Genomic DNA, 26,440 nt, shown 5'->3' on the forward strand with positions numbered 1-26,440 from the left:
AGTTCTTAATGAAAAACTGACAGCACTGATACTGTACTGTGTCGGAGCGATAGGAGGAGAACCAACTGTTTCAGTTCATTAGGACTCTACATGTTCATATACTGCAAATAACACTTTCTCCATCTGTCCTACTTTGAGTAGCAAGCACACACACACACACACACACACACACGCACACACACACACACACACACACTTTAGAGTCAAACATCTCTATGCAAACCCTTCATCCGAATTCAAACTGGGGAGTTTGCTACACCAGACAGTTCAGAGCTATTATGAACACATTATTTCTTGTAAAAGAAAAGCTCTAAATAGATTGTTAAAGACTTCTGGGTGGTTATGAGGAGTGAGAATCCTGACAAATCCATTCACAATTCACTGGTTATTGATTATTATTAAGAATATAATAATAGCAATATCTCACAAGCAAGAGTGCTGCTGCTCCCGAATGTTGGCAAGATAAAAACAGCACAACTTCGAGCGGGATTTTGCATTTATATAAAATTTCAGCAATAAGTAAATACTGAGTAACATACATTTTAGACACAGTATTGCTAGGTACTTTGTCTATTTTTGCTCCACCAACAAAAATAGTTTCAAACGAAGCCACAGTAATAATGTACCATTGTGCCGAGTGAATGATTCGATAACTTAGCGATTAGGTGCATATGAAGGAGCACACTATATGCATATGTACTACCAGTATGTTTGATGAGAAACAAACTTTGCAAACGATAAAAAAGCAGTCATGGAAAAAAAGAAAGCTCTCTGGAAAGCTCTTGTTAAGTGTCTCGCTAACCCCCATTTTTTTCCAATACTGATCTTACTCCTTTAAATAAATATATTCCTTTCTATCAGTCTGTCTGTGATGTCGGTAAAGGCCAGCTACTAGGGACTTTTCATTGGTTTTCATTGCCCACACAGCAGTTTTTTTTAATCATGTATAATTGTCTAGAGCATGAAATGATCAGTATGTAGCTCAGTAATACTTACTGAAACTGACTGCGAATGAAAAAAAGCATGGCTTCAAAGCCTTCAAACAGACTCTTTTGAAAACGCTTTTGAAAATCATACTATAATCACAAGTCTGTGTTTATGTTCTGCCAAAAAACATGAAACAAATGTGTTGTTCCTGAGCTTGTTTACATCTGTGCAGGAAGTAGGACATGCCGTTTCCTCCATTTGTTTATGGGAGGCTGATTTTCATACTAGTCTTTTGAGGAAGAGTCCTTTTTATGGTGCTAATGTGTCCAAACCCTTTCAGTGTGTTGTGTACCAAAGTTTTGGTTACTTGTAGCATTTGTAACTAGTCTGAAAGACTGATTTGATAATGCCTATATATATATATATATATATATATATATATATATATATATATATATATATATATATATATGTGTGTGTGTGTGTGTGTGTGTGTGTGTGTGTGTGTGTGTTTTTACGTTTTTGTAAAATGTCTGCATTTATTTGATTAAGAATACAGTAACATTGTGAGGAAGTATGTATGTGTGCTGTCAAACATCAGATGATTATGAGGCACATTTGGGGAATAAATCATTGGGAGATTTTAATAATTTACAACGACACCAATAACTGAGCTTACATAATGCATAGGCAGATAGATGACAAGACCACAGCTTAATGAAATTCACGCACGCGCACACACACATTCAGATGAAAACAGCAGGCAGGTGAAGTATAAGTATATACAGTATAAGGAAGTGTGTTTGCATCTGTCAATTATAAAAGATTTCCCTGAGGATAATGATTATTTAACTAGCAAAGCAGCTCAAATTTAGCCCAGTGGGCGTCAAATGCCACAGTGCATGGCAGGAAGTGACTAATGCAAGCCTGACCAAGACCTGCTACTGGCTGACGAGGAAAAATCGTAACCCAGCAAGTATAAACACTCCAAGAGAAATAAACAGTGGACACTGCTAACAGTGAATGTTTGTCTAAATGTCTTTACATTTATTGTTGTATATGGTGAATTTGCTACAAATTGGTGATTAATTTGTCAGTATGCAACTACACAAGTTTAGGTTAAAGTAATATTAATTCTTAAATGATTAAACTATTATTATTACATACTTAAATTATTAGCGAAATAATTAAAAGTAAATTATTAAAATGAAAATGAAAAATAAAAAATAAAAATAAAAGCTAATTTAAAATGAATACTAAAATAATATATGATTATTGCTAAATTAATTATGCTTATGGTTAGACAAATTTGGATAACAAGCAACAAATCTATCATTTTCTGATTTGTGGAGGAAGATTATAATCCAGCTAACATATCACACATTAGACTTCTCAAACCTGTTGGCCTGCAGGAAAACCATTCCAGTAGATGCCCTAATTATCCTGGCAAACCAAGTAACTCGCATTTAAAGACAAACCCTAAAGAAAATTGAATAATTTGAAAGAAATAACAACATTTCTCAACCTTTCACCAACCTGAGAGTCTCTGCCATGCGTCTTAGATCTTCATTCTGCTGTTTAAGCCTTTCCAGCTTGGCCAGGATCTTGGAGAGCTCTCTGCTAGACCGTTCCGGATGCTCGCTGTCCCTCACGAGGTGACCCCCGATGTAGAAAAGCAGCGTGCCCCAGGCTAGCAGCACCAGCATAATCCAGCGCCACGAGCCCGTCCACGGACGCATGGCGCCTAGAGCTGCCCAGCGCACACTCTCCTTTCACAACACCCGAGTCTGAGGCATACTCAGCTCAGTGGAAGCGCTCCACCTCAGGGCTCCTCTAGAGCGGAAGGGGGACGTCAGGGGTCGCTGGGTCAAACTTGCGTGTGCACTTAGAGACTTGGAGGTTATATCATGGCAGTGGCCCCTCGCAGAGATTGGGCGGAGGGTTTTGAGATCCTTTGAGACTTCACTTAAGAGACTACACTTCAGAGAACCAACGGCTCTGATAAGTTCTTATTCCTCTAGGGACTGCAAGGGATTCTGCTCCTGTAAAAACACAGAAGCGTGTGTGATCAGTGAGATGATAGGACATGCTTGCGCTAGCTGTGAGAGATAAAGGCATAAGTGAGGTCTGAGATTATCTATTCGCTCTGCCTTTTCCTCCACTGAATATAAAACTGGATTGAGCTTAGCTGCTGACAACGCTCTAGTCGTACAGCTGTTACTGAGGATTATAGTGAGTGGTGAAAGTTAGTTGTCAAGTCAGCACAAAGTAAAAGTGCAAATAATGGATTCCTTAGAATTAATCAGTTACAAAAATGTGCAGGGAAGGACAAGAAAGGGAATAACAAGAATGATTTGAAAGAAAAGAGAGACCCCAGATCTGTTGAGAATACTATTCTTTGTAACACATTAATGTTTTCTGTTTCTTATGCCATCTTAAGAGAAGTTCCAAATCATACATGAATATACATAGAAGGGCAATAACAGTGACACAGAGAACAACTGTTCATCAATGTATCACTTTACAGGAAGTAGAAAAGAAAATTTCACCTTGAGTCATTGCACAACACCATTGCAAAGCAAACCAATTCTGACTTGTTAAAGTGTAATTTTTTTTGTACATAAATATAATAAAATATATAATAAACATACATGTATATACTGTAATGTTGGCTTTTGTCAAATGTTGACAACTTACATTTGTTAATAAAATAATATATTATGTATATAAATACACAAGTATGTATATGTTTACATTTACTGTATGTTGTCATTTATATTATGTTTGTATTAATGAACCTTATGGATTACATCAAGTCAAACTAAAACCATCTCTCCAAGTTTATTGAGCTTTCCTGTAGCTCAAAGAGTTGAGAGAGAAAAAAAAAAGGTAAATGTGCACCTTAAATGCCAAGTTAGACGTTTTGGATTAAAGCTTCCAAATGCATAAACGTGAACTTCCAAATAAATCTCCTGCAATGAATGAAATGTAATACTTCTTTTTGGTTTTTTTCTTCCTTTTTTTTTGTGCATGCAAAATGAAAAGTATGTAATGAGGTCATGTGAAAATGTTGCATGTAACTGTTTGAAACGTTTGCATAATGCATTCAGTTTCACATCATTTACAGAAAAAGCAAGCAATATGTAAGTATACATAGCACTTTATGAGGAAACAGTGGTCTAGTATTCTATGTACATGGACCATATGTATACAGGGTATGTCTGTTTTTGTGTGCATCCAGTGAAAATTTATCTCATCGCATTCAATTCAGTGCAAACTGGTTCACACACAAACACACACACATACACACACACACACACACTCGCTGTGATTCTAGTTTAACTTGTCAATGCTTGTACATTCATTTATCGACTTAAATGAGAAATAACTGTCAAAATGCACTTGTATCACAATCTCAAGTTAATACACACAGCACACCCGCGAGTAGCCACGTCGTATCTTAAAAGTGAACCATTTACAGAGCTAAAATAATGTGCCACTCACTGTGCATGTAAAATGAGGCTGACGGATGGGGACTATCTGACAGATTGGGGAAAGTGGGCACCGTTTATCCTTCATTATGAATGAGGGTGGAATATAGAGAGTCATTATGGATTTCTGCACAGAGCATATACAATGCATTATAGATTGCGGTGGTGTGTCAAGCCCGGTAATCAAAGGCCGCAGTGCGGGACTGAATCAATAGAGTGACCTTCTGTAGTGTCTCAGTACAGCAGACCGCCAGCTATTTATGCACATCACTACAGCAGTCAACAGGGTGCACACATGGGGCACTACTACACAGAAACATACGATTTACCCACACTCTTGCTGGTTTACACTGAAGTCAGCTAATAAACTCATTAAAGATCTTCCTTGCACTATTATAATTTTCAAAACTGTTCAAAAACATCCCAGGTTACGTATGTGATCATGGGGAACGAGTTGCTGCTATGGCGTTCTCATAGCTCCACAGTAAAATCTAATAGGTAAATAGCAAATGGTTTTAATTGTGTCGCATCACACAGCATGGTTTGGACCTCGTAATGTAACGGTCATTTCTTTATTTAGTGTAATGGTCAGAAATAGTGTAGAAAAGGTTAAAAAAACTAACTGATTATTTTCAGTGTTATAAATCTTGATAAAAGATTCAAGCAAAATCTAAATTGCTATCAAAGTCTAGAATATGGCCCATCTCTATAAAACACTCTTTATTTGATGTGTGTAAAAGAGTAAACGTCATATAATTTCTCCAGGGAAGAAGTGCGCAATGCATGACGACATATCTCTTTACTACATTAAATAAAGTGCCTCTTCAGCAGGAAATTCTACTTATTTAAAATTAACTGAGGGGTGGAGCTGAGATTCCCAGTTTCATACACAAACTTATATCACAGAGAGTCAGTTTAAATACACCCTCAACATCCTCATTACAGAAATGTCACCACTGACTGCTATTAGTCTTAGTTTTAAATGAGAAATGGGGAGCAAATCATTAAAATACTGCAATAACGCAAGCGGGACGATTTGGTGCTGAAAGAGAAATAATCTGTAAACTGCACCGTCCTGCATGAGTGCACCCCCCTTTATCCCGCTCCTACAGCTCATGAATAATTGAGGTCTGCAGAGTGACACAGTTGCGCACAGACAAGGACAGCAATAAATCCATAATTAATGCCTGCATTTATGAAAGCGTGCAGGGCTGAACAACAGCCTGCTCAGGTTAGGGTGGATTACAGCAGGGTTTCACGTATCTTTCTCCCTCTTCTTGTTCCCAACAAAGGATGATAGACAAACTCAACTAGACTGAAATGTTGAGTGGCAAGGTTACAAAATCTATTAACAAAAACTATTATTAAAAAAAGAAAAGGAAAAAAAAAGTGAGAAAACTAGTTTCCATAAAATGTTGCGATGTAACAGAAGTAGCTACAGATAATTTCTCCTATATTTTGACATATATATAAGTCCAAAATCATTCACAATAACATGCATTTATCAAATATAATTGTATAGAATCTATATATTATTTATCGGATAATTCATAGGATTAAAAAAGAGAGCATGCTGTAAATGCTTGACTTCCAACTATCATACAGTGATACATTCATAAAGATTGATCATTTTAATACTATATAACATAATAATATAGAACATTATTAGATATTATACATTATAGAATTATTTGATTATTTGTAAGTCATTTTTTCCACATGGCAAGAAATTCATTTACTTATTTGATATCAAATCAAGCACGGAATCCTATATTGATATATCAGACATTATTGCTTCAAAATGGTCATTATTCTATCCGTATTATCATTTTTACTCTCTCATGAACACAGTGGGTCTCTCGTTTGGATCAGACAGTTTTAATCACAATCCCATTGCAATGTTGTTACCGATACCCAGTCTTAATATCAGCTTGTTCTTGTTGACGTTGCAAAAAAACACAGCTAATCCATGCACTTGATATAGCTGAGCAGTCATGCTACATTGACTTTCACCGTTAGGATTTTCATAACTCAGCTTTTCAATGTGACACGTAAGAGTTCAATGTACTTTCTACAAACTTTTTTTTAAGGTGCTAGAAATGACACACTTTAAAAGGGCAATTTCACCTTCACTGTTTTCTTCCATTGTGACAATTTTCAACATTTCTGCTTTTTCAGTATATTCGTTAGAAGAAATAAAGTCATACAGGTTTGGAACAACATGAGAGTAAACAAATGATCACAGATTCTTCATATTTGGGTGAACAACTCTTTTAAAATGCGAAATAACAATCATTTGAAATAGTTATCGATTCAATGTTGTGATGATAGAGTATCACAACACACTACTGTATTGATATTTCCTTTTCTTTTGTTGGTTACTTCCTACTTCTTCACTAGAATTTTTTCTTTAAATGAGGTTTTATTGACATTTCTCAGTTAATCCAGCTTTAAATAGAGATGGTCCTTTTCTCCTGTTAAAGATTTTTTTTCTTCTCTCTCTCACACACACACCACACACACAGCAACGATAATAGACACCCTAATTTCCTTTCCCATACTGATGTGCATACTGTCAGCTCTTTTCTTTCCAGTAGAGATGCATTGTGGGTGCTCTACATATCTGTGGACCACTCCCACTGAATTTGCACTGCATTATGCAGCCTGACGTCTGTACAGATCCAGTGTCCTGTGAGAATCACTGACTACTTGTAAGCTCTCTATTCAGGTAGAGGATGAATGTTTTAATCACCGAGTAGGATGAAAAACACATGCATGTCATGTTCAGGTGTGGTCTGGATGCACATGACTCATGTTGTGTACAGCATCTAGCGCAGTACGAGCCAGAGGGCTTGAATGCGAGCAGGTTAAGCAGGCCATCACATGCAAAAAACAAAAATACTAAATATGACAAACTGCTTTCATTCTTTTTGTGTTCATATTGGACTAAGGTTACAAGTGAAATGTAAGATACTAAGTCTTATATAGTGAGTTTAAAAGAACTGAACCACAAACCCAGGCCTTGATTTATCAATATTAGTCCCTGAGATTCAGCTCTAAAAATATGACACTTCATAAATTTAAGAGCCACTCCAGGAATGATGCCGTGGGATGGAACATTTTTCCCTTCTCAAAAATGTCTCTAAGGACATTTGGGCTTCTGCTTAGAACAACCTACAGAATTCATACAATTAAGGATTTTTCTACTATGACCTACACAGACAAGATGTACATTTATCCAATTTGCAATTTTTATTTATATGACCAAAAATCTGGTAGGAGCATTTAAAAATCGTAATAACCGAATGTACCTGTAAAATACCAAGCCTAGCTGTTGTTTTATGCTCTTCCACATTAGTTTCTGTTGACGTCTCATGGAGGCACTGAATTAACTTGGCCAGGTCAAATGCCACGCTTGCCCCTCTTACTGCAATGCAGGAAGCTGCGTTTATCTTGTTTGCATAGTGAAATCCTAATCAATGACATGAAAATGTGGGCTTAAATTTCTGTATCTTAAACTCTCAAATCCTATCCGGTCTTCTGTCTAAGCTGCAGGGCTGTGCACTTCTGTCAAAAATCTGTGCTGGAGTCAGATTCAGAAATTTGTGGAAAACTAAAAAGGCTAGAGATTTCTGGAATTCGAGGGAAATGGACAAAACATATTTCAACTGTAGTCTATCCGAAATGAATGGATACTGATGTTCAGTAGGGATCAGTATGAAACTTGTGCACAGAAATACTGAGATACATTTCTGAGATAATGACTGGTCACAGCAGTACTACGTTTCAAACATCATCATGTATGAAAGACCGCAGTGACCGTGCATTATATTTCAGTCTTGCCCCATTGTTTTGAACTGAATATAAAAGTCTCAATGGGCATTTCTAAACTGAACATTAAAGAAGATATTCTGGGAAATGTCTCAATGTTTTTGTCAGTGATAACCAAATAAGGCATGACATTGAGTAATTGGAGACAGAATTTTCATTATTGGGTGAACTATCCTTTTATGTACGCCATGATACATGTTGACTCAGGCCAATGGAAAGAAAAACAAAATAAAACACCCTTGGAATGTGATAAATAGCTAAATAAAGAAATGCTCTTTTATTTTGGGTGGATGAATAGAATGATAAAAAAAGGGAAAATGAATTCTTATGGTGTTGAAAGCACAGTAAACAACTACCATTTGACCTCAGCTGTGGCAGTCTTGTGTTGGAGTTCTCTATCCTCCAATCATCACACCCTGGCCCTCTTATTCCCGGCCCAAGTCCAAACTCACAACAGGAGCAGGTGGCCTGGAGGACAGGTCACAGAACTGGAACACCACTGGAAAGGCATTATGAGGTGCACCTGGTGTGTATTGTGCTTCATTATTGCTGATATAACTGCAGAACTAAGTCTCCTTTAAAGGGATAGTTCATCCAAAAAAGTAAATTACCCAGATTTTCTCACCTCAAGCTTTCCTAAGTGTACTATATTACTTTCTTCTGTCAAAAGAATACAACTGGAGTTATATAAACAAATGTCCTGGCTCTTCAAAGCTTTATAAATGGTGTAATTTAAATTTTTTGGGTGAACTATTCCTTAAAGGTTGTTCAAGTTTCCCATTTTTCAGAGTCACATGATTCTTCAGAATCTTTTGCTTATGCTGATTTAGTTAGTTTATTTTTTTCAATGTTGAAAACATTTGCTGCTCAATATTTTTGTGGGACCGTACGGATTCTTTGATGAACAGAACAATTCAAAGAACTGCATTTATTTGAAACAGAAGTCTTATGTAGCATTATAAATATCTTAACTTTCACTTTTGATTGATTTATTGCATTGCTTTATATATATATATATATATATATATATATATATATATATATATATATATATATATATATAAATAAGTAAAAATAAAAATAAATATTTAATATAATGTGGCGAAATAATAAATGTGGCTCTCAATAAAACGAGATGTGTAATCCTAATAATAACCTAATTTAAAAAACTAGGTTATGAGCAGTTTGTGGGAGGTTTAGAAATGTCTATAGTCTTAGATTGTGAAAGAAGTGTGAGAGTTCTACAATAAACTGCACTAAACTGAAATACTATGCTAGGGAGTACACAACTCTCATTGTGTGTGTGTATGTGTGTGTGAGACAGGTGTGGCTTGCGGCGATCACAGATCATCAGAGAAAATGTCACACCTGCTCGGAAAGAACAGACACATTCTCGGAGGGACCTGTGCATGTGTGTATATAATAATAATAATAATTAAAAAAAAAATAATTATGCAAAACGGTGAGCCTGTTCAAACAGGGGTGGGGGTGGGAGGGCAATTAGAAGGGAAAAGCTTTGGTTTGTCTCTTTCATCAGTTTTATATTCAATAAGTGTCACATTAGGCAGGCAACACCTGTTAAGGCAATCTGGTGTTCCCTCTCTAGGTGTATTAGTTTGTGTATGTATTTGCAGCTGTGTGAACCATAATGAATACTTGAGCTATTGTATAAAAATATAAAGTATTTTAATCCATTATCTGCCATAGATGTGCATAAGCCCTTCTACAATAATATAAAAATGATACAATGCACTATATTACTCTCATTCTTTCTCTCTCTCTCTCACACACACACATTTAAAATATATAAATTCAAAATACAGCATAAAATTTCATAACCTCCAAATCACACAGGCAATAAGCATAAAATGTGTGTGTGTGTCTGCTTGAGAAAGGCCTTCAAATACAAGAAGCCCCCAATTGGAAACTGAAATGAAGCTTAAGCAACCCACCAGTTTCATTAAAAATCTTACTCAACTTTAAGGCCGGCAGATCTCGGACAGATATGATGTAAGATATGTAGGAGGAAATAAAACTACATTTTAACTTTTTCAAAATAAATAAATAAAATAAGAGCGGATGGCTGCTAGGCCATTGCTTGGGAGTTCAGAGTGGTTTTGAGAGCAATGGCCGGTGGCTGCTTAGGTGTTCTAGTTGGTCTCTAGACTGCAAAAAATGATTGTTCTGAATGGTAAATAACACAAAGATTACTGAAGTATGTTTTACAAGAAAATACAGTAAAAGTTTAGTTTAGGGACCAATCAATTCTCACTAATAACTAGTTGCTTATTAGCATGCATATTACTAGCATATTTGCTGTTTATTAGTACTTTTAAAGTGTAAATTAATGCACTATTTAGATCCCTTAATCCTACCTAACTATTAATAAAGCAACAAATTAAGATTTATTAAGGCAAAAGTATTAAAAGTTAATATTTCATAGAAGGCATCACTCCTTAAACAAGTGTGACTGAAAATACCATTTTTAATTACACGCTGTTTCTTAGTAACTGTTGTGAAATTTACTAACAATTTCTGAGTGAAAATTATTGCGGTTTTACACACCGTGTACAGTTGAAGATTGTAGACCTTCCATTGACAATGAGTCCCTATTCAGGCTTATGGGTTCAAAAAAACCTGTAACCCCAAATATGAGCAATATTAATAATACTTGCCTCAGTAATGGGCCATAACCACTTCTGATCTTGTACTGTATGACTAATCAGTCCTTTCCATTTTAATTGTACAATGTGCATCTGTATGAGTCAAAAGATCTCCAGCAAGAGAGCAGCTAGAAAAAGAGATGCTGAATGATCTCAGCACATTAGAGTGCTGAGTCGAGAGCTATAATAGACTCTTGGCGAGCTGCAAGTGCGACTGGGGATGTGTGCCTGAGGTTGGGTATAAATTTGATTTAACTTCTTATGAGAGTGGAAAGGTTGAGTGCACCTGTGGGTGTGTGTTTAATGGTAAAGGTATAGTGGCTATCAAGAGCGAGCGAAGATAAATCTATATGCATCACGGTAGCAGTGGATGAACATTGGATGGATGTTTAGTGAGAACATATTATTGCTCGGGCCATGAGGTAAGTACAGAGCTATATTTTGTCTTAATGGAAAAGGCACTAGAAGTCGAGCAGCAATGCGACAGTGCCTGGAAGGTTGTCAGATGTATTTAGTGTTAGGTTAGTTGATAAAATAGGCCTTGATTCAGCTCTGATCTGCTCTTTTTATGAGCCTGTACAATAGATGACCTTTGCTCTGGCACGTGCGCTAGAAATGCATGTGAGAATATGAAAGAAAGAGAAAAAGAATTGGAGCCCAAAGGAAAAATTAGCTTGTCATTCTGGCCTTGGGATATTAGTGAAGAAATGGCAATATGTGCTGGTCTATATAAAGAAATACGGTTGTACACCGAGCAAACAAATAGATGCATTTAAAGTAAATCTAAGATATTTTCACAAAGATCTGCTGCACTCTTGCAATCATGTACTGCATAGATACAGTGCAAGCTATAAATTTAATGTCATACAAGTTATAAAATGTTACTGGGGTCACAGGTGTGAGAGGCAGGGAGATGTGGGAAGTGTTTAGAGACTTCTGGCTACGCAAAATCTGAGCATGTTACCTCAGCCAAAACTGACCGTCTCACAGTGTTTTTGAAATGGTGATTACATCCCTTCACTGTGGAATGAAAGAAAGGAAAGGAAAGGGAAAATTTAAACAATTAAAAAGGATAGTATTTAGAGGGAGAGAAATAACATTTTCAAAGCCTGCGAAAAGATAATGGACACTTTCCACAAATAGGGTAAAAAAAAAAAAAAAAACTATTACAATTTAATGCTTCGTTTCATTCTTAACCTTTAGAGAATGTTAACTGTCAATATCAAAACGTCAAAATAAAATACATACCAATGTTTAAGGTTTGGTGTCAGTGAGATTCATATAGAATACTTTTATTTAGCGAGGGGCACATTAAGCGATCAAAAGCCAGACAGTAATGGTTGTAATGTTACAAAAGATTTGAAACTTTATTTTCCTCAAAGAATCCTGATTTTGCTATCTTCAAAAACATTTCCAAAACTGATATCAATAATAAATGTTCCTTGAGCACCAAATCAAGAAAATACAGAACATAGAATGATTTCTGAAGGATCATGTGACACTGAAAACTTTTTGTTATATATTAGTTAAGGATTCAAATAATCAAATTTATCAAATCTATAACAATTATGAAAAAGCTAACAAGGTTGCAAATTCAACTAAAATTCAACATTGAATACCTACAACTAGTTTGCACGATAATTATCACGTAATTATCACGATAGACATGAGTATGGACATTTGAACTAGCTACTTTTTCAAGCTAGGTTAATTTTGTTGTGTTACATAACAAATACAGTAGCTTATATTTGTGGCTGTGAAAGAGATGTTATAGCATTTGCTTTAGTGCAGAAGACACAGTGAGTTGTTTCTGGGGGTTGTTTAAAACCAGGCTCAGTGTCTCCTCCTGGGCTTGCGACTTGCGTGGAGTATTGATCTGCTTAGTATTGCTTGGTTAATGAGCAGCTCTGTTGATTCCACGAGTCGCTCTCGATAGAAAGGGCTAATCAGTTTGCAACTGCCTCCAAGGGATGAAAGAGCATGAGGAAAGCCTATGAGTGTGTGAGCGGACGTGTTAGAACTCAGCCTGTCATTACACTCACCACCTCTGGCTACAATGAGTGCACTGACGTGAGAGCAATCATGCTAAAGTCTCAGCCTGTTGTTTCATGGGTGGAGAATAAATCACTGAATCAGTGGAACATATGTCTCACCTGAGATCTCTCCTGCCTGCTATTGTTTCGTTTTGGCATTTCTCTGTCTTGCTTGTCGGTGCTGATTCTCCGCTTCAATGGAAACGTCATGTTTGTCTAGACTGATCCGGCAGACTTCAACAATCCTAATAGCTCGTCTAACCTCTCTTTCCGCCTTTGTCATCATTTGACAAACTGAGAAGAACAAGAAGGAATTGTTCCACCAAAAATAAAAATTGTGCCATCATTTACTCACCACATCTTTCGAAACTCGAACAGGTTGCAGTATGACCACTTTTCTGATGCTTTTATAGTGCTTTTTGTCTTTTTTGGAGCTGATTCCCTTCCATTCTCAGCTCAGAGACTGTTAAATTTGTCATTTGGTGCTTCATGAAAAAAAGTCATACAACAGCATCTTGCTTCTAGCATCAGTGTCTTTTTAGTTAAGGACTAATGGTCAACCAGTATTGGTTTCTAATGGCTCATTTGTAGTAAATATGAAGAATTAATTTGAAACATCAATTGGATGCATTTTTTTTTACTTTTATATTTTTTTTTAGAATATATAAACAGTAGTTTTATGAAATGTTACTGAAATGTACATTTTTCTATATTTATTTATTTAACGGCAGCCATTACTCTAGTTTTCAGACACTTGAATCCAATTCATTCTAATATGCTAATTATTAATGTTAAAAACAATATATATATTTAACTAATTTAACTTTAAATTTAACTAAGGAATCTTCTTCTTTCAGGGGTTTGTTGCAGCTGGTTCCATCCCCCCTGTAATTCATGGCAGCCACTTCCAGAGTTTGAGCTGACCATCTTAAAGACACAATAGAGACAGAGCCAAGGATCTCTGGCTGATTCTGGCACCTCATCCTCCTTCTTTACAACCACAATGGAGGCTCTTGCTGCATCCAAAGGCTCTTTTAGAAGCAGCACTGCCTCCTCTGACATGTCAAAACAATGGAGATCTCTAACAGTGGCCAACAGGGCCATCGCCTGACAGAAAAAAAAAAAAAACTAAGGAGATGGGTGACCTCGCTCCAAACATCTAATCTTAGAGCCTCAATGAAAGCAGCCGACGTTTTGTTCAATGCTTGCTTTCTCGAAAGCTGACAGTGCTAGCTGTGAATGGATGAAGCTGGGGGTGGACCAGCAGAAGTCCTGCAGAGTCTGGACCAGCTCCCACCTCGTGCTGCAGAGAAGCTGATCGGTCTTCATTACTCTATTAACATCCTGGAGAGAGACCGACTACAGTACACACAACACAAACACACATAAACACACAAGCTCCAGTGCCATTACAAAGGTCATAGCTTCTAAATGAATAAATCCTCAGAAGTTTATTTTTTATGTTTAATGATACGAAGTATGTGACAGTGTGCAAGAATGTCAACATCACAGATTCTTCTGTGTGATGCGGGTCAACACACGTCCCGTTCCTCCACTGCACCGTTAGGACAGCCGTCAGCTCATGCGGGCTCCCATGAAAAATTGTTTGCTGTGGCAGCAGCTTCAAAACAAATATACAGTTCAGGAAACACAGTAAAGGCATTTCCGTGAGACTGCACCTTTTTCTGGGACTTCGTCAAGTTTTAAAGCAGTCATATGATGTTGCTAAAAAGTGTATTTGGTGTAAAGAAATGTTTATGCGATTTAAGAAAAAAAAACTAAAAACATTATTTTCCAACATACTGTACATTATTGTTTCTCCTCTATGCCCCGCCTTTCTGAAACACGTCAATTTTTACAAAGCTCATCGTTCTGAAAAGCGTCTGATTGGCCAGCTATCCAGTGCATTGTTATTGGCCGAATGCCTCAAGTGAGTGACAGAAATGTAACGCCCCTTACTATACTGTGATGCTGTCTCCCGGTGTTCTAACGAATAATGCTACCTGTCAGATTATGCTACCAACACTGTATTTATCCTACTGTAAGGGTAGACTTAGGGTTGGTGTAGGGCAGCAGTTCTCAATTCCAGTCCTCGCGACCCCCTGCTTTGCACATTTTGTATGTTTTTCTTATCGCTTCAGACATTTGTTCTATTCGAACGTAAGTGCCCTGCGAAGTGGACATCACAAGATATTCTGCCATGATTCCAGTTCAAACCGAACATATATGTTCCATTCAAAGTGCATTTAAGTGTGAGAGACGTGAATTGAAATTTTATTTACAGAGGTAAATGATGTAACACTTGTCCGTGTGTGAAGAAGCTGCGCAGCGCAAATCCATGAATGAAGGTTTAGAAGTGAAGTGAACTTCAACAGATTTCCCCTGCTCAGGGAGTAGGGAGCAATGAACACTGGGTAGGGACCATGTCAATGGGGACACAGTTCATTCACGGAGCTCACATTTAACGAGCTGATTATCTGAAGCAGGTGTGTTAACAAAGAGAGACAAGAAAAATATGGAATGCTGGGGGGCACAAGGACTGGAACTGAGAACCGCTGAAGTGTACGTTAATAAAGGAATTTGCTTCCGATATATGCTACCATTTTTTTAATGGGAAGTAGCAAAATCTGACAAGGTAGCACAAATCATCAGAACATCAGCGCAATGAGACAAAACAAATGAAACCCATTACAAATTAGGCATTTGTTGTATCCACTACACTGTTGTATTACACTGTCTCTTCATGCATTGCGTAGCGTTGCATCGCACCACGTGAACATAAATCCCTTATGAATTTGTGCATTTGTGATCAAAGAAATGACAAACAACAAGCACTACTCTCTACACTGTTCAAAACTTCCGTTTTTATCGTCAGTGGCAAATCCGTTGGATTTGAAACCGTACTTACGGTCTGTGAGTACTGTGTTGTAAATACATCTTAACCACTGATTTCTAGTCGTGTCCTCTTTTGGAAGGCCAAACAAAGTAGCTTCGCTTTCACAACGAAACACAGCTTCTCCACAACATGGCAGTGACAGCAACAGCAAGAATTAAAGTTACGCCTTCTTTCTTTGCGTGAACATTTGGGCGGCGTTATGCAAATTTTTTTTCTAAGGAAAAAGTCAGCATGAAATTTAAATTTCTATTTTCTAAATGAATTGTATTGATCTTACTGTGAATGAATCCATCCATGTTTTTTTATAAACTCAATCTTCCTGTGAAATGTTCTGCTGATGTATACCGGACCTCTCCAATCATTAACTTTCCATAACTCCACCCCTTTCATACAACTGATTGCAAAGCTTGTCAGACATAAATTCAGATAAAAATATGGTGTTGCACAGTAAAAATATTGCCAGGGCCAGCAGAAAATAAAATAAAAAACACATAGTATTGAACTTTGGTGTTTTTCTCTTTTCAGTGCTCTATTGAGATAATACGCCAGGAAATAGCATCTGCGATGATATAAGTATTTTTTAGTAAGCTCACAGTACACAGTAATGTCAGCCTCCATGAAAAGCCCTATCAACCTTGCCATATAGATAAGAGTGTGTGAGTGCTCTAGATAGAGATGGCATGAGCTGACTTTATTGGCATTTAGTGAAGGAAGCTCCTATAAGCACCATCAAGCAAACAAGCCCCTCAGCCAACATTTCCTGAAGAACACTAACAGTTGTTGCTAAGCAACTTAAGCATTTGCAGCAGGGCCAATCCTGATAAAATACACAGGCACACACACACTCACACGAGTAACTTCAGTGGATCACTAAAACGTGCAAATAAAACATCTGAAGACATCTGAAAAACAAATTCAGTCTCACTACTACAACTTTTTGTGCACAAGTTGATGTCTACAATCCGCTCAAAGTGTACTAACATTAATTGAGTAACTAATTCAAATTGATAACTTGTGAATTTGAGACTGATTCATGAATCTGTCTGACTGATTCATTTAAATATCCAGCACATAAAAGTCGTTGTGTAAATCAGGTCACGTGTTAGCCATAGACTAGCCATGCTAACACTGTATGCCAACACAACAAGTGCAATGGGGAATTGATTTTAAATGACTAAGCTATGAATGTGTAATTTTTGACTCATTTACAATCATATTAGTAACTCACTGTAACATTATTACAGTGGTGTTTCGTCCATATAAGCATACCCAGGCAATATGAGAAACTAAGTTTGTGGGTTAATAAATATAAATATAATTATAAGCTGATCCCTTGTCATTTGAGATGTACCTTAAAGCTTAATAAAGGGTTGGGAATAAGTATGTCAAATAATCTTTTGACAAACAATGGTACTTTTCAGTATGTGGCAATATTATTATTATTTTTTTTCTTAATGAAAGCCTCCAGGCGAGTGGATTCACAGCAGCTTGTGCTTCCACTCTTTTGCTATGACTTGTAAGGATTATAACGCGGTCTCATTGGTTTGCTGGCATGCAGCTGAATTCATGCGCAAGGTACAGCTGCCTGCGAAGCGAAGTAAAATACAACAAAATTTGACTCGTGTTAGGTTCAGAGTTGGGATTTAACATATAGCATCACCTAAAAGCCATTGTGTCAATGCGTATCACTAGGAGACTGAAACCAACATGTGTGCTTATGACTGCTTATATACTGAATGCACTTTCTTTTTATAAACTAGAGAAGTGACACATAAAGGAAGTCTGACTGCCGTCTCGTTGTAGTGTATATATCAGAATTTTTTATCAGCAGTGCTCTTTCCGATTATATAAAAATGTACTGTATTTTCCGGACTATAAATCACACTTTTTTTCATAGTTTGCCTGGTCCTGCGACTTATAGTCAGGTGCGACTTATTTATTAAAATTAATTTGACATGAACCAAGAAAACATTACGTCTACAGTCGCTAGAGGGCGCTCTATGCTGCTCCTGTAGTCTACACTGAAAACATAGAGCGCCCTCTCACGGCTCTAGATGGTCTTGGTTCTAAATAAATGCGACTTATAGTCCAGTGCGACTTATAGTCAGAAAAATACGGTAATGCTCAAAAAGACAGGGAGTGACTTGCAAGATCTTAAATGCTAGTTTCAGATTGTTTTTTTTTTACAGCAGTCTTATCTTACACAACACTATACAAAATTACATTCCTGTAACTCTCTGTTTTTCGATTATTCACAGATAAATTGAAACAGTTCATATTAAACACTAAGGCCATGTGTCCACCAAAGTGTTCTTAGCCCAGCTGAAAAAGCCTAGCTGTGAGCTCTTGAGAGTGTTTCTGTGGCACTGTGTTTTTTTTTCAGTTGATATATTTGGTTGCTATGAAAACTGAATATTGGCAGAAGTAAGCCGCTCCCATTGAAAAGATACAAAAACCAGTAAATCGAGTACCACAAACCTTAGTAAATCATGTTGCGTGATTCATTTAAATACTCTCCTCTCATAAATTCTGCGATTGAAAGGGACACTCCTACAAATGCATATGCAAAAATGTCAGTCTCAAAAAATGCCTGTGTCCACACCTTTCACTGAGGATCTTTAGTAAATCCTGAAAGTAGTTTTTAACACCAAGCTGTTAGTAAATCTGACCCTAATCTTTTGATTTGTGTAATTATGAGACCTAAGACACCTGCACAAAATAAAAACAAAAGAGATAGGCTAATTTTATGTGTATGTATAGGCTTGGCATTTCTGTATATCTGTGCTGTCTGAAACATGACTATTGTGTGTGCTTTGATTGTTTTGTGAGAACAGCACGAGTAACGAACTGTGCTCTCTCTTATGTTCCTTCTTATTGTGGTTTAAAATTGCTTGCAAATCACATGTGTGCCGAAACGGTAGAGTCTCAACCGTACATAGTAGGCTACGGATCAACTGCGATCCGTTTAACTTCTAACATATGACAGATCAGAGCAATCTTTCATTTACTTATTTAAAGGGGGGGTGAAATGCTATTTCATGCATACTGAGTTTTTTACACTGTTAAAGAGTTGGATTCCCATGCTAAACATGGACTTAAGGGTGTACTCACACTAGGCACGGTTGCCATGAACCGGGCCCGAGTACGATTGTCCCCCCTCCCCACTCCCCCTATGGCCTGCACTCACATATAGGGTTTCAGCATTCGTGCCGGAGCACACTTACGTCATTATGGTGCGACGGTTTCGGGATAAACAGGAAGAGCGGCGCTCTCTGAACACAATGGAGTGCATCGCTCTGTTTTCTTTGTGGATAATTTTGTGTTGTTTGGTCCACAGCCTGTTGTTAAACAGATGTGTCGCCTTAGTGGCGCGAAAATTTTCACGTAGTAATCGTGCTGCTCGTATGAGGATGTTTGCAAGGTACCAGCTGAAGTGCAGCAAGGACTTTGCAGTTTTTAGTTTTTATGCGTTTTGCACCTCTGCCGTAGACCAAATCGACCCTTTCCCTGCCATGTTGGTTTTGGAGCGTCGCAAAACCGTGATGCAAAGCGTCCTTTTCCGTGCTCCGGCACGGTTAGCGCTCACACTGCATGCGAACCGCACCCGAGTCCAACTGAACCGTGCCCTGGCCCACCTCTTCCAAGCGGGCCAGGGCCGGCCAATCGAGCCGCGCCCGGGCACGATTCGGAGCACTCACACTAGTCAAACGAACCGCGCTTTGGTGGTCAAACGCACTCGGGCACGGTTCAAACTGGCAGTGTGAGTACACCCTAAGTTTCAAAAATTAAGTTTGTCACAAGTTTCGGAAAGTTTTTTTGGAGTATGGCTCTGTGTGACGTTAGATGGAGCAGAATTTCCTTATATGGGTCTTAAGGGCACTTCTGCCGGAAGAGCGCGCTCCCATATAGCAGAGCACTGAGAGGCTGAGCACAGACATTCATTCACTGATCAGAGCGTTGCGAAGTCACAAAAGAAGTGTGTTTTTGGTTGCCAGGGCAAGACAACCCTGCACAGATTACCAAAGAAAAAACAGCATTAAGGGACCAGTGGATGGAGTTTATTTTTACAGAGCATCAACGGAGTTGTCCAAGTGTTTGTGTTTGTTCCCTGCATTTCGAAGATGCTTGTTTTACAAACAAGGCCCAGTTTGATGAGGGATTTGCGTACCGTTTATTTCTTAAGGATGATGCAATCCCAACGAAAAAGGGTCACGATTGTGTGTTGGAACCACAGGCGGTGAGTAAAACTGCTTAAAATTAAGATTCTGGATCATAAATAAACGGCTGAATCTGACTGTTAGCCATGGTTTGTTTCTCACGGTAATGTCACAGCTTTCAAACGCTCTCAACACAAAAGCCTACTGGCGCTCGTGATTCTTTAGCTCCGCCCACACGTCAAGCCTCCAGGCGCTCGTGTTTTTCCGGGAAAAATCGGTACAGACTATCTTTCTCTTATGAATATAATAAAACTAAAGACATTTTGGAATTATGAAGGATGCAGTTCTACTCTATAGGTACTCAAGATTAACAGGATATTGAGTGAAAACGAGCATTTCACCCCTCCTTTAATGTGAAATTGTCAAATTACTACAACATATCAATCGTTTGCATGAAAATACAGAATAATTAGAACAATCATTAACATAAATAAATAACAGTGTCATATCTATACACATTTTCCCCAGAATGTTCTTGCGAACAGGTAGCAAATCTTCCACGGCCTGGTAGTGGGTCGCGACCTGGTGGTTCGGGACCTCTGGTCTAATGCATTTAACAGGTTGCGCCATTTCTAGTAACTTTGCTATGCTCTTAATTGAGAGTCTATAAGAACATTAAAGTGAAACCCAGGTGTTTCTAGAGTCAAAAACCCTGAGCTTTGTGGCATCTGTCATCATTTCATACACTGAGAATATGGAGAGCCATATTTTTTGTGTCTATTTTTAGGAAGGGCCTAATAATGAAACTCCCGAGCTATGAGATGTGACACATTTGCCCCCTGACTGTGTCGTCTGATGGAGGGAAGACTGAAAAAGAGATAGAAAGAGTGAGGGAGAGAAGAGAAGAGTGTTCTGAGAGGGTTTAAGGGGAGTGAGGCTGAGAGGCTGCTGACATGCTCTAGTTGGCCTGTTGAAAGATGGTTGAGACATGTTTAAGAGGGTAGATGAGGTGGGTTTGTGCTGGGATTCTCCTTCACTGAGCAGTAGCTCTGAGCCTGGACACACAGAAGTGGTAACTGGGCTGACTCACATGCAGGAAAATGCTTATTCACCCAGAGAGGAATATTAACAATGTCTCAGCCTCATCTCAATGCTGTCAGACCTGTTGAGAGTGCTCAGAAGCATGCAGCATAAACAGAAAACTGTAAAAAATAATGAATCAGATGCATAGATATGCACACATATGGGAGGCACACATGCATCCACCCTAAAATAATTCTGAATCTGAATGTACTGAATACTAAGGGTGTGGCATTACATTCATATAATGCAATAGTCTCTGTTTAAATAGTCTATGCAATAGTCTCTGTCTCCTTTAGCACTCCCAGTATTTACAATGCTCAACAATGTATGTAATGTTTTTTTTTTTTTTGCTGATTAAAATGAATGATTCATTTTATTGACTTTTCTATGTACACAAACAGCCTCTCAATACTTCTATCAAATATTGTTCACAAATCAGTCTAAATCTGTGTTAGTGAGCACTTCTCCTTTGCCTAGATAATCCATCCACCTCACAGGTGTGGCACATCAAGATGCTGATTAGACAGCATTATTATTGCACAGGTGTGCCTTAGGCTGGCCACAATAAAAGGCCACTCTAAAATTATCACACAGCACAATGTCACAGATGTTTTGAGGGAGCGTGCAATTGGCATGGTAACAGCAGGAATGTTCTCGACCATAAGCCGTCTCCAACGGCATTTCAGAGAATTCGGCAGTACATCCAACCGGCCTCACAACCACAAATCACATATAACCACAATAGCCTAGGACCTCTACATCCAGCATCTTCACCTCCAAGATTGTCTGAGACCAGACAGCCGGAGAGCTGCTGCAACAATTGGTTTACATAACCAAAGAATTTCAGCACAAACTGTCAGAAACCGTCTCAGGGATGCTCATCTGCATGCTCGTCATACTCGTCAGGGTCTCGACTTGACTGCAGTTCATCATTGTAACCAACTTGAGTGGAAAAAATGCTCACATTCAATGGCGTCTGGAACTTTGGAGAGGTTTTCTCTTCACGGATAAATCACGGTTTTCACTGTACAGGGCAGAGTGTTCAGTATGGCGTTCTGTGGGTGAGCAGTTTGCTGATGTCAATGTTGTGGATCAAGTGGCCCATGGTGGCGGTGGGGTAATGGTATGGGCAGGCATATATTATGAACAATGAACACAGGTGCATTTTATTGATGGCATTTTGAATGCACAGAGATATGGTGACGAGATCCTGAGGCCCATTGTTGTGCCATTCATCCATGACCATCACTTCATGTTGAAGCATGATAATGTACCGCCCCATGTTGCAAGGATCTGTACACAATTCCAGGAAGCTGAAAACATCCCAGTTCTTGCATGGCCAGCATAAGACATGTCTCCCATTGAGCATGTTGGGATGCTCTGGATCGGTGTATACGACAGCATGTTCCAGTTTCTGCCAAAATCCAAAAACTTTGCACAGCCATTGAAGAGGAGTGGACCAACGTTCCACAGGCCACAATCAACAACCTGATCAACTCGATGTGAAGGAGATGTGTCGGACTGCGTGTGGCAAATTGTGGTCACACCAGATACTGACTGGTTTTTGTATCTTTGAGTTCAGCTCATGAAAAATGGGGGCAAAAACAAAACTGTTGCATTTATAATTTTGTTCAGTGTCTATTTTACAAATAACAATTTTATGGTTATGATTGTATAATCAGTATAATAGTTAATATACTACAAACACTTTCCATTTTTATCACAGAATAAGGCAGACAATATATTTTATAGCTTCTGTGCTGTAATTAATGCTATGTCAATTACAACTATATCATTCATATTAAAGACTTGAAAAACACACATAAACCATATATTGTCGCAATCGTTTATTGTCTTCACGTTTCATCAGTTAAGGTTTATGTATTTTATTCAGCTTAGCTACAGCGATGCCTTTGTCCACAGGGATTTCCTGGTGTCAAAAGTTACTTCTATCATTCGTTTTGGACTTTCTGTACGAGAGCACCCTCCAGCTTCAAATATGAATGATACATACAGCGCATGAGAGTGTTCAGCGCTCCGTGATGTTCACATCGTTTTGGATAAGAATATAATGTATCCATAATGATGTGACTATATTGTGTCTTTTCATTTATATCTAGATGTATTCACATTGGCCCTTGATAACCTCTACGTGAACACACTTGCCTAAGTAAAAGTGCATGGGAAGAGTTTAGGTTTTATTAAAAGTCAGGGGGCAACTCCCCTGCGTACTGTACAGCCATGCTACAGGGAGCAACTGCAGAGGGATAAAAGAGCCGCGGGTTGCCGTTCCCTGGTTTAGACCAATGGTTTACTTTACTGACTTAGAGACCACCTTGTCCAGACTCTCAGCCAACCAAGTATAATGCTTATAAAGCAGATAATATTCCACATTTATAAACTGGACATACTATATATAAAATATTTTTTGGTCTTTTTATATATTTTTTCTTTTTTATATTTTTATATGTTTTATATCTATCCACAGACCCCCTGAAGGTCCTCCATGGACCTACAGGGCTTAAAAAACCCTAACTTTGGATCCCTAAATTTATGTTTTACTTCTCTGAGGCACTGCTGTGGACATCAAAGAAGTGAGCCACATGAGATAGAGTAGACTAAAACTTATCCAGCAGATTCACTCGCTCACATTGACATGTAATGGGTTGTCCTATTCAGCCCAGTTTCAATCGCAATCCAATTATTATATTGTGATACTATATTGAATTATTAAATGTGTATTGCTGTGCAACAGTATGAAATAGCCATAAAATGCACAATTGTTTATCACAGCTAAACAGTACATTTTGCAGACCCACACATGCAGCAGAAACAGCTTACCAGAGTGTGTGTCCTATAAATGCAAGGACGATTCCCTCCCCCTGTAACATAAGAAAAAATATTCATATCACTGACACAAAGTAAATATTCTCCTCTCTCTCTTTTTTTTTTTAAGTCAGCAAGAAAGTGCAGACAGGTGTAATTTGTCTTCTCCTCAAGGGTATTCATGAAAAGAACTGGAAGGCGCATGCAAGTGTCAACTGTAAAACTTTTGCACTGAAGTATTGTATGTGAGAGAGATGGCGTTCTGAGAGCCAGAATCATCTGTTGTTCCTTTCACTGATGCTGATGTGGTCTGCTCATACCAGCCACAACTATGCTCCCCTGCTGCCGTGGTAACAGAGCTCAGGATGAATGGCAGCATCAGTTGTAATAGAAAAACATAAGGCATAAGTCCAAGAATGATGTATACACACACACACTAGTGGTTGCACCGACTAATCGACTAGTCGACTTCAATGCTCTGCCATGCCGCTTAAAGCTTGGCGTCGACTAGTAGCCGGTAGGTTAATTCGATTAATTGAAATTAGGGCTTTGCAATTAATCGAAATCAAATCGAAATCGCGATTTGAGACGTTGTGATTTGCTAATCGCAAAAGCCTGCGATGTGGACGCGATATTACTCTGTCCCAGAGCATATGCATAACTGTCAGCCTTGAGTGACAGACTTACTTACAAACAGAGTGAGCGCACCTCCGTTCTCCCCAATCAGCACTACTCTAATCAATGTGTAAATGCCCGCCATTAAAAAAAAAAAAAAAACGGAAAGCAGGAGAGAGACAGAGTGGTATTATGGCGTCTACAGGGTGAGATCAATAGTTAGGCAAATTAAAACTAAAGAAAAAACGTTATGTCACTTAAGCTTCGGAAAGACAGACAATGAACCAAAACGATCATTAGCAAGAGCTGCATCACAATGCATATCAAGAGCATCCCTTATTGAATGTTCGCTATTCCCAATTCAGAAGACTGCACACACAGCCTGTGTCTCTGAATCCTTCTCATACTTGCTCCTCTCTGCCCCACGTGGCGCAAATCCCGAGTCACAGACGAGCCGTTCACACTTGCCGCACTCACGCAGCCTGTTTTGTAATGCTCATTTATATTCTCGTGCGGCCCTGCACCGCAAATCTCCACGAGCGCATCTGGCAGTATGGATGAGGCTTGACGCACGTGCGCAACCTGCTTCGACTCGCACCTGCCTCTGCGTTAAACAAATGTCATTTCAGTCTAACTGCTTGCTAATATCACTTGGGAGAAAAGAAGCATTCAGCACATTTTCCACTTGTTCTTAAAATCACAAATATAATGGAACATGTAATACTTTAATAATTGACTAAAGAAATACAGTTCTTTATTTATATATATATAAAAAATAGTCTTTCCAGTGAAATTCAGTAATTAAGTTATTTCTGTAAAAGTAGTTATACCATTATAATCTTGTCTGCAGAAAAAAAATAATGCTCTGCATTTAACCCATCCAAGGTGCACACACACAGCAGTGAACACACACACACCTGAAGCAGCGGACAGCCAGCCAGTTGGGGCTCAGTGCCTTGCTCAAGGGCACCGCAGCCATGGTATTGCTGGCCCGAGACTCGAACCCACAACCCTAGGGTTAGGAGTCAAACTCTCTAACCACTAGGCCACGACTTCCTCTATATTATATTACATATAGGCTATATATATAAAATATATAGAACCCATCCCAAAACAGAAATGAATGAATTTCAGTGTTATAATGGGAATTGTATTCGTTTTATTGTAAACTTAAATGGTGTATATTTGATGGATTCTATTGGTTGGATGTACTATGGTAAATAAATTGCAACTATATGAGTTGCAACTTGAAGGTACAGGAATTAAAATGGCAAACACCAGAACTGAAGTTGCTGTTGTAAAATTTTAAGTAGCAAATGTAATTAAGTCACATAAAATGCATTTATATGCATCCAAATAATCCAGACTGAAAGGGGGTGTGTGATCAATAGGGGATCAATAAAAATTAGTACATAGTTACCATTTTATCTATCTATCTATAATTTTTTTTTTTTTTTTTACTCTGAGGAAGAAACAGGCTTTCATAAAACAGTCAATTTGACCTAGCTTCATTTTTTTTTTTTTTTTAACATAGAGCTCTGAATTTTCAAAAAGTGTATGTTGGGTACAAATAACTTTATTAACTATGCAAGGGAATTTAACAAAGCAACACTTAGGGAAGATAGGAATATGCATAATTTAGATTCATAATCTAGATATTTTGGATCAAAACAACAATCCTGGTCTCATGTGAAGCAAAGCTATTTTCTCACAGAAGGGGGGTATAGGAATTCATTTTTCATAGCCCAGCACTCTAAGTATAGAAGATAGGAGAGTCGATCACAAATCCTGAAGTTGGAGTATTAGAGCACACACAAGGCAACGCTAGTTATGTTTTATTAAATGCTCTCTTCCAGAGCATCCACAACTATGAGATGCCGGTGCTTAATATTTTAAAACCAGACATTGGAATTCTGAC

The 26,440-nt window shown here is 38.2% G+C and overlaps 1 protein-coding gene across 2 annotated transcripts in view; it reads right to left on the reverse strand.

Annotated features, from left to right (window-relative positions):
* LOC127933373 (alpha-(1,6)-fucosyltransferase) overlaps window positions 1–26,440 on the reverse strand; it is an 83,343-nt gene that overhangs the window by 26,700 nt on the left and 30,203 nt on the right. The window contains exons 2-3 of one of the 2 annotated variants that reach the window (XM_052530341.1): window positions 23,923–23,963; window positions 2,464–2,969 (exon numbers count right to left, since the gene is read on the reverse strand). In XM_052530341.1, the coding sequence (XP_052386301.1) occupies window positions 2,464–2,666 (203 nt within the window). In that variant the 5' untranslated portion in view covers window positions 2,667–2,969; window positions 23,923–23,963. The remainder of the gene's footprint in view (window positions 1–2,463; window positions 2,970–23,922; window positions 23,964–26,440) is intronic. The other variant, XM_052530342.1, reaches the window with a different exon arrangement.

Source organism: Carassius gibelio, chromosome A17, assembly GCF_023724105.1.
Source record: "Carassius gibelio isolate Cgi1373 ecotype wild population from Czech Republic chromosome A17, carGib1.2-hapl.c, whole genome shotgun sequence".
Lineage (NCBI taxonomy): Eukaryota > Metazoa > Chordata > Actinopteri > Cypriniformes > Cyprinidae > Carassius > Carassius gibelio.